Raw genomic sequence first — 17,203 nt, 5'->3', positions numbered from 1 at the left:
TCAAACCATCGCCGTTTGGGAGCTTTATTTAAAGGATGCCGATAAATTTAACAAGTACAGGCAAGTCATACTCGAACGGCCAACAACGGAATTTACTGGAGAATACAAGTGTCATCTGACCTCGAAACAGCTCACTGATGAAAAAACGGCGTATATGACCGTATACGGTAAGTTACGCAAATTATAAATTGGTAAAATACAATTATAATAAGCTATCTGTTACGCGAAACCTCAATTAAGTAGCGCCGTATTGATTGCATTTACACAGCAATGCATAGGTTTAGCAAATACAGTCAAACCTGTTTTTATGCGGGGGATAGGGACCGCATTAAAAAAAACGCATTAAAAAAAATCTCGCAAAACTTCACGAATGGCTGTAAATAATAGTTTTCGCAACACAATTAAAAAATATTTTTTTTATGCGGTCAACAGGGACCGCATAAAAAAAGTCTCGCATAGAAAATAACTCAAAACCGTACGAAATAGAATTTATTGACAACAGATGTCAGCACTTAACTGCATCGTCTGGTCTATCTTCTGTTTTACATATTTTTGTCCAGGTGGTGTTTTGTTGACTTAAAAAGTAAATTATTTCATTTTTCGCATATTCGTGCAATAATATTAATATAATAAGTGCATTTATGCTATAATAAGTTTATTTAGCTATAATAAGTCAACGTGAGACATGACGAATCGCACGAGACTAGTCGCCAACTATACCGCACAAATTAAAAATTCGCATTAAAAAAATCGCACAAATAAAAATCGCACATAAAAAGAGCGCATAAAAAACAGGTTTGACTGTATATAACTTAGGACCTTCGAGCTAATAGGGCCTTGCTTCATCTTAAAAAAAAATTAATACAGTAAAACCTGTTTAAAACCGGAAAAGATATTTGGCGATTCCGATTTACACAAGTTTTGCTGTATTTATATCCATTATTATTTGGTAGCGGAGAAAGAGCCCCTTGTATGTTACAGTTCAAGGCCAGAATATGCCAACAAATCCAGCCAATAGGGGGTAGATAGAGCCCTTGCCCCACTGGGATCAAGTAAAAAATTCCAGAAGTTATAATCGTAAAAGTGATTGAGATACGTAACCTTTCATCCTCGACCGTAAAACGCTTTATTTGCCTTTTGTACTGATACAATACTGTATTCTATAATATATTTGTAGAATAAACCCCTCAAATTAAACAATTACTTAAAAATTTATTAATGCAACTATTTTTTTCCCCTCTCCAGAAAATTTTCCTCCAACCCCCACGATCTAGCTCCAATGCTACACCTTTAAATTGATTATTTTCTGGTGAAAGAAGGGCTTCTTACACGTTATAGTTGGATACCAAATGTCCAAATCCGAGCCTGAGTTGCTACGCTTTAGGGACTCTTTAAATTTATTACTTTATAGAGGCTATCTATTATGATTACACATTTAGTCTTGCGTCTTATACGACAAGAGCACAAGACTAAATCTGCATTTACAATAAATACAGCACTACTTTGTAATAAAGTTAAAGTTTGATAAAGAAAAAAAACAAAGGATTGTTTTAAAGTAAAATGAAGTTTTATTTTCGTCGCCAATTCGAATTTTTATAACGCGTGTGAAATCTGTGACTGGCATTAATAACTTTAGATATTAGCTTGGTTAGTCGTTGCCATAAGTTAGTGGTCATACAACTGCTGGTCCAGATGGCATTTGTCGACAGTCTTGCATTAAATATCGGCCACAACGTGACATCGAAGTCATCCATTGTAGTAACATTGTAAATTTTTTTATGTTTGCTGTTGGAAAAGAATAACGGAAATATCTCTGAATTTCCACTGAAAACAGATGTCGAAATAATATTTCCTATTAAATTCTATGATTCGTAAACAATACAGCGTCAATTATCTAATGCTTTCAGTTTAGCCGAAAGTAAACTATACAACTTTTTTTTTCCACATTTATGGAGTAAAATTAGCAAATTAATTCGGCTAGAAACACTGTTTTAAAGTTGCTTAATTTATTAAATTGATTGTATATTCGTACGATACAAACTCTGACGAAGTGATTCAGGTAGATCATTTTTTACAAGAAAACAAACTTCTGATAACTTTATCCTTCCATTGGGTGAAGAAGATTATGTGGAAAAATTCGATGTAATCATTAATAATAATAGTAATGATGAGACGAAACTTCCGTTTTCACTTGAACGTACAGCTTGTACTGGATTTAATAAGATATGCGCAAGTTTCTGGGGCATTCAGGGCGTTGCCAAAAAAATGAATGATCAGGATTTAAAACAATATTTATCGGTACACGAAGTTGTTGGACTCACTGAAACGTGGATAGCATCAACAAAATGGGAAAATTGGCCCTGGAAGAGAAATTTTGGGTTTTACACTGTAATGCACAAAGGACTCAGAAGTTTGGTCGATCAGCAGGAGGTTCATTACTACTAATTAAGAAATCATTTGGTCATTTAGTATATTTACATGCTATGCCATGGTTCATTTTTGTTTTGGCTGATATAGATGTAAGACTCCAAGTAATACGGGGAGCTACGAGAGTAGTGATTATATTAATATATATTCCCCCATCAACAAATAGTATTAAAAATTTTGATGAATTACAATTAGTGATTAACCAGTTGGTTAACTACGCAGACTTATGGTTGCTAGGAGGCGATTTTAACGGTCGCATTGGAGATAAATTGAATAAGACCTATAAAAGTGATAGTTTAAATATTGCTAATAAAAGATTGTCAAAAGACAAAGTGATACACTCATATGGTGAATGTTTATTGAAGTGTATTCATGATGATAATTTTTTTATACTAAACGGCAGAGTAACTGGAGATATCCCAGCTGAATACTCATTGATAAGTCATGTTGGTAAGTCAGTAATAGATTACATCATTTCCTCTGAAATGCTTCGTTTTTATATTAAGATGTCGGTTCTTGATCTGGAGCTGTCAGACCATTTTTCAGTTCATTTGACTCTACAAGGAGACAAATTAAACACCATTACTTCACAATCTAGTCCACAGAAACATAAAGTGTCTGGCTTAATAAAGAGGAAAGATTTAATACACGGAGACAATTAGAAGAAATACCTAAAATGTTTAACACTTTATTTAGAAACAAATGTATATATGAAAATATTCATATTAAAAGACCAGGCCAAACATCTGGTTATTTAGTTTTTTCGTGATTTTTCAAGTTATTGTCATTTAAGAGTCGGCACATTGTCATGCAGTTAAATTATTCTAAATTTTTCAACTGAGAGTACCTTTCCTGTATTAACTAGTAATTCACTGACATACGTCAATATAAACAAGCTCTGTGAGGTTAGCATTATGTATTTACGTTTTTTTTTTGTTAAGTTAACAATACGCGTTAATAATATAATATTGACGATTGTCGAGAGTTAATTGTCGAAGATTTTCGATACGAATTTTGCGAATGCGAATCATTTTGTACATTATGAGTTATTTAAGTAAGTTAATTCATGTTTTTTCAACGTAAAATCATATTAAGACTTTTATATAATGTCGTAATGCATATAAAATACGAAACTAATTATAAATTTTTCCGAGACGTTTAAATAACCCGAAAATATTATACAGTAAATTGTAATAACCACCACTGTTATATCCTCTCGGCTAAACAGAAAAGATTAGAAGTAAAAATAAGTCAATGCCATTAATAACAATTAACTGTCAAGAATTAATTCTAAGTAATTTAATTCTGCATTTTTCAAAGAAAAGTAACGCGCACAAATAGAATAAAACAAAATCTTTTAGCGCAAATTTTATAAGCCAGACCAACCACTAAGCAAATAAGAATTACAACCGAGGGAATGTGTTACGCATCGATAATACTTTCGAACTTAAGTATATTTAGTTATTTATTTATTATCTAGAAACTGCGTTATGAGAATTTCTTAACTGCAAAAACTAAACACACAAGAAATTGGGCGAAGATTAACGAAATATTTCTGAATGTAATTAATGATATTTAATTATGTTTGAAATATTTTGAACGTTGAACAGATTTTGTACAAATAATAATCCACGATTTTTTCTTCTTATCCAACATTCCGGTGTTACATGCAAAATGGAGATAAGTCAGAAAACATCAGAAAATATGTCATTTTGTTACTAATACAAGTTCATTTTACACGTCTTTTAACGTGACTGGAAGATTTGTTATAATTTATTTAAACATTAAAAGAAATTATTATATTTTATTTGTGTTGAAAAAATAAATAATATTCATATAACGATTGTTTTCAGATTGTGAATATTTATTTGCTGGAAGTTACTTGCCGTTGGGTAATAACTTTTATTTTAATAATCATCAAGTAAGTTTACTTGAAAATTCTAATCTATGCATTAATTAAAATCGAGTAACTAACATTACGACAGAAACAGAAGTAATATATATTCTTACGTAAGCCAAATACAAAGCAAAAATTCATACGTAAAGACACTGAAAAATTTCAATCTTTTTACAAACACTTTAAATGAGCGGGCATATGAGCTCTCATGCCAGTATTTAGTTTCTAACTTGCTGCACAATATAACATATCAATCAAACTGTATTTCTCTAACGTTATGAATGTGCAGTTATGTTTTTAGTGTCCAAGATAGAAACAAATATTTTAATTAGATCAGATTTAAACAGAAAAGCTCACAAAATATTTTAGATTGGTCCGTGTATCTGTAAGAAAATAGGATTTTATATAAATTAAAAGTATTTATATTGAAAAAATATCAAGAATTTAACAATGTTGTTCTAATACATAACTTGTGTTTAAAATATTTTGAAAGCGTGGATAAATTTTATTTTAATTCTCAAACAGATAGACTTTGACTGTTGTTTTGAATGTTTAGTGAGAAATCAAAGTCGACATACGGTTAAGAATACGAGAAGGTGCATCACAACAGTTACGCTTGGCCTTTATAAATTTTGCGTAGTCGAAATGTTTTTCAACATTAAGCAGCATCATTATCGATGTCCAACAACATAATTAATAAAGAAAACAATAATTCTTCACAAAAACCATAAATTTTTAAATTAATACATTCTTTCTATTTCGTTTGTTTTTTTAATTTAAAGTTACATTATTTAATAGACAATAAACAATTTGTGACTTATAAATAAACGTCAATGCTTTGGAACTATCAACTGTAGGACATTTGATATTTAGAAGTGTGTACAATGTCGATATTTAAAAGCCTAACATACGCCACTAAACAATTTAACGTTTGTTTCAAAAACGTACTTCTCTATGAATAATGTTAATTACATTAAATTCCAGTCATACACTGTACACATGTAAAAAACAATTTAGGTTTTCGTTAAACACAATTTTAAAAATATAATTTTTTTATTAATCGCTAAAGTATTTCATGAAGGTTTAAATTAATGTCATTAAATAATAAATAAAATTGCAAACAAGTAAACAAATGAAGCCAATTGGCTTTATACATTTTAATAATTATTAAATCACAAAATAATTCCTGTTAAATATATTTGTTATAGTCAGTGCAAGAAGTGAGTGGATACGAACCACCGATTCAAATGGCCGAAAATGGGCTTTCTTATATCCCAGAATACGGGATGACTACAGGATCACCACAATATATGCCAGCGCCTGGATTCTATCCATATGGGCCAGTGCAAGAAGTGGGTGGATACGAACCACCGATTCAAATGGCCGAAAATGGGCCTTCTCAAATCCCAGAATACGGGATAGCTGCAGGAACATCCCAATATATGCCATCGCCTGGATTCTATCAATATAGGCCAGTGCAAGATGTAAATGGATGGAAGTCGTTAATTCCATTGTTAAAAAATAGTTCTTGGTCGAAAGTAACCGGATATAAGCCAACATTAGAAGTGTCTAAAGAAAAACAAATGACAGAAGAATCAAACAATGCATCGTCGGCACAAGTGCCAACGTATAGGCCATCATCGGTAGCTTTCGAAATTGAGCCAGCAACTGAAGTGTTGGTATGTGAGCCTACCGCTGAAAGTATAGCAGAGACTCCTCTCTTCTCAGGTTCGACGGAATGTTTACTAAATCACAATAAAGGTACACATTATTAATGTTATTACAGTATTAATTTGATTGTAATATAAATATATTTATAAAACTTTGATATATTTTTATACATTGCTAATCTCGAGATTGCAGTTATATTTTTGAGATTGTTACTTAAACCATTTTAAAATCTGGTGTTGTCTTTTAATTAAGGGAAAAAATATCTTACGTTTTTAGTAAGCATTAAATATATAAAATAAAATGAACTAAAAGACATCATTTGAAACATAAGTGAGAAACGAATGATAAACATAGCCAATATGAGATTATAATAACTTTGTGGTATTTTAAAGTGGAATTGATCGTATACACTCAGAGATGTAAATTAAACAATAACTATTCGTTTATAATATATACCTTTTGATGATATTTCAGATTATTCATTTAACAATTCGGTATTGTGGCTCACTATATTATTTATTGGCATTGCTGAATACATTTATAGCGTTAAATTCAGTTTTCATAATTAAACAAATGTAAACAATACACATTTTTCAGAGGCTACCGAATGTTGTAATTTGTTTCGTTTTATTGATTGAAATTATACATTAATTTTTGTTAATTTTCATCGCGATTTTGGTAGTATAAAAATATTTTTTGATTTAATTGATATTAGACAATAAATTGAAAATTAAATAGACGTTACAGACAGAAATTTAGTTTTTATTTTTTACGTTTAAATATCTATAGTGCAGACTTTTCATAGTTAAGCCAAGTTGCCAAAGGTAAGAGCGCATTTCCATTTAAGGATAACAATATCTGCAATTTCTCTTGTTCTCTTTTATCAAATAATCGTGATGTTGTAAAATTAAGAAAATTTATCTCGATTTTTCTTCTGCAATTTTTTTCTTATTTATATAAATCTAAATTTATAATATGAAACCGGTAATATTGCATTCTCTTATTGTTGTCTACGAGTTTTAAAGAGTTCAATTCTTACAACATTCCTTTTACAGGGCTAAAGATTTGCGTTACATTACTTGAAAGTAATTTGACCAAATAGGCATGAGTATTCTTTATTTAATTTGCGTTTGGCATGGTTGCAAACCAATACTATTAATTATTTCTTGTGACATCGTCACAAAGCAGGGCGGCAATTTTTCATTATATTTGAAATTAAATAAATATTTAATTCGCTTTTCATCTATAATGAGAAGTGGCTTGCCCCTGTACAATACTAGGAATATATAAGTCGACAATGTTTTTCAAATTGCAGCCCAATTTTTTAGCATATAGCGAGTACATTGTATACTTGATCCTAATGCTTTGACCACAAAATTCTCTGACGCGTTTCTTTTTAAAAGCACTGAATATTTATTGTTCTTATATTTATAAATATCTAGATTTTGCTATAAAATTATATTCTAAATATACGTTGAAATATTGTTATATAATACTTGAATTCACCTGGTTTAATAATTACTCTGTTCTCTCTTATATTTTAGATTCTGATTCTCCAACTGATATCGATGACACAAATATAACTATGTCTTCTGATTTAGATCAGAGCAGTGCAGGAAATTTCATCAAACAAACAGATATTACTGAAATTATCGAACCAAAAATACACTCAAACACAAAAAGAGAAAGAAAAATCGATGGCATTTCTGATATATTTGATGACGAAAAATTTTTTTCTAACGTAAGCTGATACTTATTATATTAATTCAAAGTAATTCTTACATCCATTTAAAGTTTATTACCGAAAAATAAATTAAAATAATGTATTATTGAAATAGTTATGCAAGTTATTTATTTATTATGAAATAAATTTTATGCCAATTGATAAAAAAAACAATTTTGGTACTTTAATATTGTTTCTAACAGAAATCAGAATCGTTTCAAGTTCCCCTGTATTCATTAAATGTACAGTACAATACAATTTTTAATACGTTAATTTGCAATAAAATTGTTGAATATGGATTCAACATTTTTTAAAGTTAATTCGAAATTTCGAAATATTTATTTTTCGTTATTTTACAGAATTTCGATAAGCAAAAGAATGAGAATTTTGATTATCCTCTGGAACAATTAACGGAAACTGTGGACGACTTGTACATTCACAGACCGTTAAAATGGGATTTTATAAATTTAGAAAGATTTTCTCTCGTAAACGAAATCATTTATGAAGAAGACGATTTGAATCCGAAAATGCATCATCGGAAGACGATGATTCCATCCACACAGACAGAGAATTAAAAAACAATGAACATTCCAATGATGACGTCGAGTCGATTAAAGAAATTCAACAAACGAATGTTGAAAGTGATGTGTCATCAATATCTTTCATGAGAGATGACATTGAGGAAGAAAACTTTGTTAACAATACAAATTCAACATCAATACAAGTCATTCAATCCATGAAAAGTGAAGAATCTGAAAAAGGTAAGACTACAAGAATTATTCAATATACACTACTAGCCAAGTAAAATGCAGCATCAAAAAATTCAATACACAAGTAGTATTCATTTACCAAAATTATTTCGTTTGATCTCAATATTTATATTTTTTTATAATTTCAATACGTTAAGAATATTGTTGACTGAATTTTGTGTATTAGATGTACAATACAGTAACTACATATATAACATAAATGAGAAATAAGCATTTGTAGCGGTGTGACGTGAAAGAATAATTCGAATATTGTATTAGTAGAATTTTAATTGTCTCAAAACAATATTATGTCGATGTTCGTGTCATTTATGCGAAAACAACAAAAGATGCAATTCACTGAATTAGCCTGTGGTTTTCGACAATGCCTATTTAATATTTAAAAAAAATACAATTTATTTTTGAGTGAATATTTACTACGGATAATGGTTGCATGTAATTCTTATACATAATGGCGGTTTCTTCTTTTCCGCCAATCCTAAAGTGCAAAGCAAAAAATGGCATCGTTGTACTATTGGAAAAGCATAATTAGAAATAAAAATGTATTATTTTGATTATAATTAAATTTAAAAATAACGAAGTGTAAATTTTTTGTTTTAGTGTACGATGATGAACAGAAACAAAAGCAGGAGATTCAGGACTTAACTGAATACGAAAATAGCAAAAATGAGGATGATAGATCTTTATTTAGAAACGAAACCATTGAAGAATACAAAAATGAAGTGAGAAAACATTTCCTAAACTTCATTTGATTAGATTTATGAACCAATTTTCATTTATTGCTAAATATATCCTTTTAATTTTATTTCGATTTTTCTCTGTATGAAATTGTTAAAGACTCTTAAATGAGAGTATAGTTTATGTTTTCACTTCAAATAATTTATATATTCAGATTGTAAAAATTTAAATATTAAATGGAAATCAGTGAAGTTACTTAATTTCCTTACAAATGACGTTTTCTGTCTTCTAATACCAAATTTTATTCTCGTTTACATGATTAAATATCCAATTATATGAAATTTTTTTTGTAATCGAAATAATTGTAAAATTTTGCATTTGAAATTCTTTTAATTAACCTTTATACTCTTTGTAGGAAACTACTAACTGCATGGACATTTTTTGGCATATTCTTCGCAAGTTTCCATCTGTGGTGTGTCCGTGTTTGAAACGAAGAAAGTAGAGTGGTCGATGTTTAAGAAGGTACGTAAAGTATTACGTGAATTTTAATTCTTATTTTATGTTTCGTTGATAAAGGTTAATCGATTTAGCACGTTTATTTTAATCACTTCTAAAACAGTTAAATGTTCATACAAAATGCCACTGAATTTATATGAATTTATATGAATTTATATGCCACGACGTCATTATATCAGTGTTTCAACAGAGTCAGATGCTGCGATGTCCTGTCATAAACACTGATTGGGAACATTAATTGTCTTACAAAATAGTGTTAGAGGTTTATAGTAAAAAAAGTGGAAAGCACAATCACCCTTAGAGAAATGCTTCAGTCTTCCTGATTTTCTACACTTATCAGTCACCCTCACACTAATGCTATTTAGATTATGCAAAAAAGAGTGTTAATATTTGTTTCATTACACATTTATTTCCCATATTATGTATCTGTTTGCCCTAGCAACCAGTGGTAACTTGCGGAATTCGATGCAATCGGCGTGGCGATGTTTATCTGTATTTTAAAACGTGGATTAATGGCGCGTATCTCAATTCAACAGCGGCGTTATTCTAAATAATTAAGTGTAATTTACGATCTCGAAGTAATGGAGATTTTGTAGTGAACGCAGTTACTGACCACCGTAATATTCTCTTTGCTAAGACGACACCTTCGTGTGTGGAATGTAGCTGTGGCGATACAGCACTTCTGTTACGTTTACAGTCTAGTTTAGTTAATTTAGTAAATAACAAAACTTGACAAAGCAGAAGCTTTCGGTAACTTTCGTTCTTAAATAGACTTGACTGTATTACTGTAATTACGGGAAATTTAGTGTTGAAATTCAAACTAATACCACGATACCGTTATTGCTAAGCTGTAAGAGTTTCTACTGTATAATCTATGCACCAGATTACCAGCCTAAGTTATACCCGTTTTGTTTTAATAAGAATAGTGATAATACATAATACGGTTGAAAAATTATATCATCGTCAATTTTGCTACATAAAAATTAAATATACAGCATCTCTATCTGCGCTCCGGTTTCCAAACCATCGAATTCCATTGATTCCCGCCATATATTTAAAGAGTATACGAATGTTCCTGTGTGTCTATAATTAAGCACGTAAACTGGGTTTTCTAAAATAATTTAAAATGTTTATATTATATTTCATATAACACAAATAATGCAAAAAGACTTATATTATGACATAAACAAACATTGAGAACACTAGGCCAATCCTTCGATCCCAGTTTGAGAAAACGTAGATCGGTGGATCTGTGGAGAACATTGGCCAAGCAGAGGCCGTTAGTTCGGATGCTGAACAATTCTTTGTATGCTATCAAAATGTGTTTTTTATTCATAGAAAAATGGTTATTATATAAACTAAAAATATATACAAATTTTTGCATTATAATTTTAAATAATAATATTTTTAAGTAAACATTGAGATTATTAATATTCTTTCAGGAGAAACTGCGGAGAGGTTCAATTTTTTTCTTCATTTTCGTTGAATATTATGAATATTTCTCCTTCTTAAGTTAGTCTGTTAGAAGAAATGTGTTTTATCAGTTACACTGTTAAAGAATTTATTAGAAAGTTGCTTAGTCCATTGAAAAAAAAAAAATCATTTGAAAAACAATCGACGAAATCTTATCTTTCCAACTAGAATTTCGTCACAGGAGAGTTCTGACATTTTCCAAAATCTTCACCCAACCTGTAGTTCATTTTGGAAGCGATCGAATGCTTTTAAAATTTTGTCGACAGATTTTCAGTGGATTTATAATGATTGTTATAACCATAAAAGCGTAACTTGTGATAGTGCTTGGCTTTTTTTCTTAATCTCTTCACATTTCTTCTTGATAAATCGAGCTGATCTGTGTGTTGTTTTTAAATTTAAGAAAATTAATTTAAAACAAAAGAAAAAATGTTTAAAATTATCTACTTGTGATGTTTTGTGTAAATGAGTCTTTGCGCTTTAACTTATTTAGGCTTATTTATTAAAATTATTGAACGTATTAAAGCACGAATCGTTAACATTTATGTTTTACTCTTCTAATCAATAAAATTAATGTGCCTTCATGATGTGTATCGTTAAATTTGTCAGAGCCAATATCTGAATATTTTTACATTTACACCAGAAAATATAAAGAAAAGTAGACATACACAAATGCCACTTTGGGTCACTAAATGCCATAAATGCCACTTTGAGTCACTAAATGACATAAATAACACTTTTGTCACTGAATGACATAAATGCCACTTTTGGTTACTAAATGACATAAATGCAACTTATGCCACTTTGTGATTTAGTGACATAAGTGACATTAATATCATTTAGTGACAAAAAGAGGCATTTATGGCATTTACTGATTCAATGTAATAAAATAACACTGCATTATTTCTTTTGTTAAAGTGAAGTAGTAATAAAAAACGAAAAAGTAATGACTGTAATTTTGTACTTTGAGTTATTCGATAAACAGCAACCATCAGCCTTAAATTTACTTATTATAATTATATATGTTAAGTTTAATTTTAATAATTACTTCGTAATATACTTCTCTCTACATAAGATTTTTACAAAAACGATTTCTGTTTAAATAGTGAAATTTTGAGCTTGTGCATTTGATTTTTTTGTTTCTTAAATGTTTTTTTGCAATTAAGAACAAAATTGCTTTGGAGAGATTTTCATACTGAAACCAGGGCCGGATTTACATAAGGGCATTTGGAGCCTGTGCCCAGGGCCCCCACAAAACTAAATAAAAATTATGTTTAAACATAATTTCTTTTTCTATTACCGCGACAGCCTAGTGTGGCCTAATCATGAGTGCAACAGGCAGAGAAAACCAAACCCGGGAAAAAACCTATGAAACATCGGAAAATTTCGAGAAAAAATTTCACATAGGTATTTTTCAGTTAAATTAAAATAATTAGTTTTATACAATAAAATATATGTATGTTTACAATAACCTTATTTTTAAATGAAATTTACAACTTCCTAGTTTAAATCTAATTGAAAGTACAGTATTTTGTGTAAATTTTCTAAATCATCAAATTTGCCTAATCTTAAAGGGGGGACCTTCACCGAATTTGTTCCCAGGGCCCCTGGATTGATAAATCCGGCCCTGACTGAAACAATTTGTAGGATAAAAAAGTAGATTTTATTTTTTATTATTATGAAAGAAAATACATAGCGGATCAAATGCCGCTCATCTTTATTTTATCGTGAAAACGTCACGATTACAGAACTAGTAACGTAAAATAAAACTATAAAAACGGAAACGAATAAATTAATATAATAACATGACTAAATACTAATAAAACAAATTAATAAATAGCAGTGCCAATGCAAAGTGATTTTGCAACTTGTAAAAAGTTCACAAAAGCACCCCTTATTTTACAAATTGTATATTTGCAAAAATGAAACTTCAAGTATAATAAATAAATATAATACGTTTTGGCATGCTTTATTATTAATATACGAAGTGATATACAGATACAATTTGTAGTTCTATAAACTGAGCTTTTTTTAACTTTCTTTTAAACCCTTGGTTAGGGATGGCAAGAAACTACCACAGTGTTGTAAGCTTAGGGAACAATAATTACCCCTTTTCATAAATCAATTTGGGAATGTGATAGCTTTAATGCTGGTTTTTTGTGATGTTAGGTGTGTAATATATTGTGTTTTTCAAGACTTTATAATATATATTATTATATATATTATATATATTATTATTATATATTATATATTATATATATATATATATATCAAAATATATTATTTCTATTTATTTAATAACGAACACACAAAAGTATTAATTTTCAGGAATTTTAATTAAACAAACATTAAATATTGAAGCGATTTGTACAAACTGTAATTAAGTCTGTAGCTATCTAAGCTCTGATTCGCTTTCATATATGTGTAATTTTACTGTCTCAACCAATAAATGTTTTGTTCTCTCTCCGGGCCATAAATATTTCGGGAAAGACTATCCCCTACCGTTGTAAACCAATTAGCGGTAAGTGAGTAGTATGTGGCTCGTAAAAACACAGAATATTCACAGATAACATCGATAGTGAACTTTTTGTAAACTGTAGTTGGTTAGTTTCTTTCTCTGTTAATAGATCAACGAATCATTAACCTGTGAAAACAGTGAAACTAAAATTGCAGCTAAATGCCAGGCCCACTCAGGCTACCATCTTTCAAATATGTAAACAATCGCTACAAGATCGCTTTGTATCTGGACTGCTGTATGTTACTATATATATAATTCGTCTCTGTAATCCAAAAGGTTTTTTGGTAGACGGTCTCACAGCAAAACGTTAAGTTAGGAACTCTCTTTTATTCTTTAAAAAATGACATATGCATTTCGGGTTGGTACATTCATCCAACCCCTCCTCAGTGCTAATTTTTAAAAAGACAAAAAAGGGGAAGGGAGGTATAATACCCAATACATGACATAAATACAAAAAAGATGTCAAACTTACTTATTCTTACAGTAAAAGTTGCGTATGGGCTACCACTACAGAATAACAAGAGAGTTCCTAACTTAACGTTTTGCTGTGAGACCGTCTACCAAAAAACCTTTTGGATTACAGAGACGAATTATATATATACAAGATCGCTTGTTGTAATTGTTTTTAGACTTCCAATCTGCTAAGGAAAAGTTTTTTAACAGTATCTAGGTAAGTAATCATGTTTTCAAAACCGTTTAACAATAAAAATTCTTGCGGAAACGCCACCTTTCAATACTAAGTCTATAAAAGACGTTTTTGCCAGTTAATTGGCAATGAAATTCTTATTTATATGCCTTCTATGCTGTAATAGGTCATTTCTATTATGACTAAATTAATATCAACCAATGAGCATTCTTTCGAAACCGTCTATTTAGGATTTTCCGGGGAAGAACCAATGTTTTCAAAGTTAGGTGATCCAAAACAAAACGTAAACAAATAATGAGAAACTTTATTTTCATTATTTTTAACTGTAATTTTAGTTTATTTCATGTCATTTAACTTTACTTAGACTAGAAGATATCATATCAACAGCTTCAAGTTTAAAAATTTACCGGGAAACTATTACCGTGCAGTCACGTACGGCAAGTGAGGTTGCGAGTTCACGCCCTGTCCTGGTCAGTTCTTTTACTCCAGAAGATTCTAAATTTATTTAATAATTTATTTAATTGTAATTATTAATATAGTTATGAGATGGCGCCTAACGTCTGCCTCTAGTAACAAATTGCTTTATATCAATCATTTAATTAGCCAGATTATAGCCCGATATTTAATTTATTAGATACTCATGGAGCTGAGAAGTGTTTATTATTTATATAAATATATAATCGTTCATAAAATAAGAGAATAATCGCTTATTATAGTTTTATTTTTGTAAAAATCGTTGAAAAATATGTAAAAAGTATCTGACATGCACTATTTAAAGAAGAAAAATATGTTCATGAACTCCAATGTACTTACCCTGAGCCAGAACTCCCTTGCAGTTAGTCAGGAAGGGAGAAAAAATAGAATAAAGAACGCTGTAACTTTACATCCCTACGCTCCAGAGAGGTGCAGTTTTTTTTTGGTAGAGAAGAAAACATCACTGGACATTATAAAGTCAGCAAACAAAACCAATCATTTAAATTTTTTTATAATTCTATTCTCGGAAATGAAACGTTTAATTATTAATTTAAATTTGTGTTATAAAATTAGATCAAATGTGTTTAGATAAAATAAAATAAAAAATACAAAATGCAACAAAATATTCAACAACCTGTAGAAAACAATTGATGTAGAATAATAAAAATAAAAAACAAAAACAATGAAAACGCAATACAATGAGCAAACGCAATTGTCATATGACGTCACATATCTGCAAAAATCGTACTGCTCAAGTGTAAACTCAGTACGACTCTATCTGCCTAGATTAATCGCGTGGTCGAATATTGTTCTCCAGAGAATTTTGATCTCGCTTCCTGTAAAAAATAAATTTCGTACAACTTTAAAATTTTTTTAGTGCAATCTTCAAACAACTGAAAGAGGGACTGAGGGTATTATTTTTCAACATTAAGTAGACAAAAAAAATACACGCATTTAAACATGGTGGAAAACCATTGTTCTCCGTGTGCCTAACCGAGAGTGAATTCATATTAATATATAAAGATTATCGTGTTAAACTATATTCCATCAAACAAAAAATTACAGTTTTTTACTAGTAAAAGTATCCATTTTCATTAACTACAATAGTAAATTTTAGAAAATAAATTATAAATTTCATTCTATAAAATTATCTTCAGGAAGTAATGATTTGAATGATGCAGTTGACCTTAGTTATGATTTGAATTTATAGTGATAGTCATTTTAGTTTAACTAATTAAATTAGATTATGTTATATACATTTTTGAATTCTTAGGGAAGCGTTGAATATATTCAAGATGCAGAAAATGACAACATAGACAAAGATCAGAAAGAGTCAATGGAAAAGCCACCAAAAATTGGACAAAATGTAGAATATGAAAAAGCTATTGTGAAAATTCTTAGTATCGATTCAGAAAAATACTGAAATTATGAATATAGACAAATACTTAAACATGAACGAACTGGAATATTTTCCAGAATTGGAAACGTTTTGGAAGTAATATTTGAAGAGTCGAACTAGAATGTCACATCTGTGAAGAGAAATTCGACGACAAAGTAGCTCGTAGAGAACACGAAGAAAAATTTCATTAATATGATTGATCACCTCTGAATATTAATTTGCAAAACATACGATTTGGTTTTTTTCGTTTACTGTAAAATTTATTTTGACTTTTTGCATGAAGAAAATCGAATTAGTAATTACGTTTTGTAAATATCTTTATTTTCAAAATTGAAATTAAAAGAAATCATGAATAAATTTTGTTCAACTCATTCATTTTATTGAAGTCAGCAATTTATTAGAAATTGATTGAATATAAAAGTGAGGTTAAAATTTCGATAAAACATACTTTTCTTTGTTATACTTTCCATTCATGGTTATATGTTCTTCAAATTGTGTTTAGTTATATTTATTTGTTCCGAATTAATGTATATTGTTTCTGTCTTTGTACGTTTGTATTTAAATTTTTAAACACTTCCATAACACTTCAACAGTAGAAGATAAAAACGTTTGGAAATGTATAAAATTAATTTAAAAAAAAAACAACAAACAAGTCTGTAATTGCTGATGAAATATACCACAATATTGAATTATTTTCCACTTAATATCCCGAAGTTATATTAAATTTAATGCAATTTATGTGAGAAAAACTTATTGTTACATAATTATGTAGTACAACCCTGTTTATAACATTTTACACATACAAATGTTATCTAAACAAGAAACTGAGTTGCAAAAAATGTAGGCCAAGTTAAATATTCTGACTATTTGGATTATAGTCAAATTGTATTTAGGAGTTTTTCTTTAGTGAATCTAAGCTTGGCAGCACTTGAGAACGGTATGCACATGATTGTGTTCATGTTTTTAACACAGTGTGTCTCAACGAGAGCGATATCGCCCCCATGTGGGCGTTTTTCC

The 17,203-nt window shown here is 29.6% G+C and overlaps 1 protein-coding gene across 1 annotated transcript; it reads left to right on the top strand.

Annotated features, from left to right (window-relative positions):
* The first annotated feature begins 8,157 nt into the window (after positions 1-8,157).
* Positions 8,158-9,739, top strand: LOC136970505 (uncharacterized). The gene is made up of 3 exons (XM_067264950.1): positions 8,158-8,479; positions 9,086-9,207; positions 9,579-9,739. The coding sequence occupies exons 1-3, from the start codon at positions 8,383-8,385 to the stop codon at positions 9,663-9,665; spliced, it is 306 nt and encodes a 101-aa protein (XP_067121051.1). The 5' UTR covers positions 8,158-8,382; the 3' UTR covers positions 9,666-9,739.
* Positions 9,740-17,203: the final 7,464 nt, after the last annotated feature.

This window comes from Centruroides vittatus, unplaced genomic scaffold, assembly GCF_030686945.1.
Source record: "Centruroides vittatus isolate TY-2023 unplaced genomic scaffold, ASM3068694v2 contig_1991, whole genome shotgun sequence".
Lineage (NCBI taxonomy): Eukaryota > Metazoa > Arthropoda > Arachnida > Scorpiones > Buthidae > Centruroides > Centruroides vittatus.
This window is presented reverse-complemented; position numbering and strand designations above follow the sequence as displayed.

Coding starts and splice junctions, on each gene's coding strand:
- LOC136970505 (XM_067264950.1), top strand. CDS start 8,383: ATGAGAGATGACATTGAGGAAGAAAACTTTGTTAACAATACAAATTCA. Junction 8,480..9,085: donor AAGTGAAGAATCTGAAAAAG/GTAAGACTACAA, acceptor TTTTTGTTTTAG/TGTACGATGATGAACAGAAA. Junction 9,208..9,578: donor TTGAAGAATACAAAAATGAA/GTGAGAAAACAT, acceptor TACTCTTTGTAG/GAAACTACTAACTGCATGGA.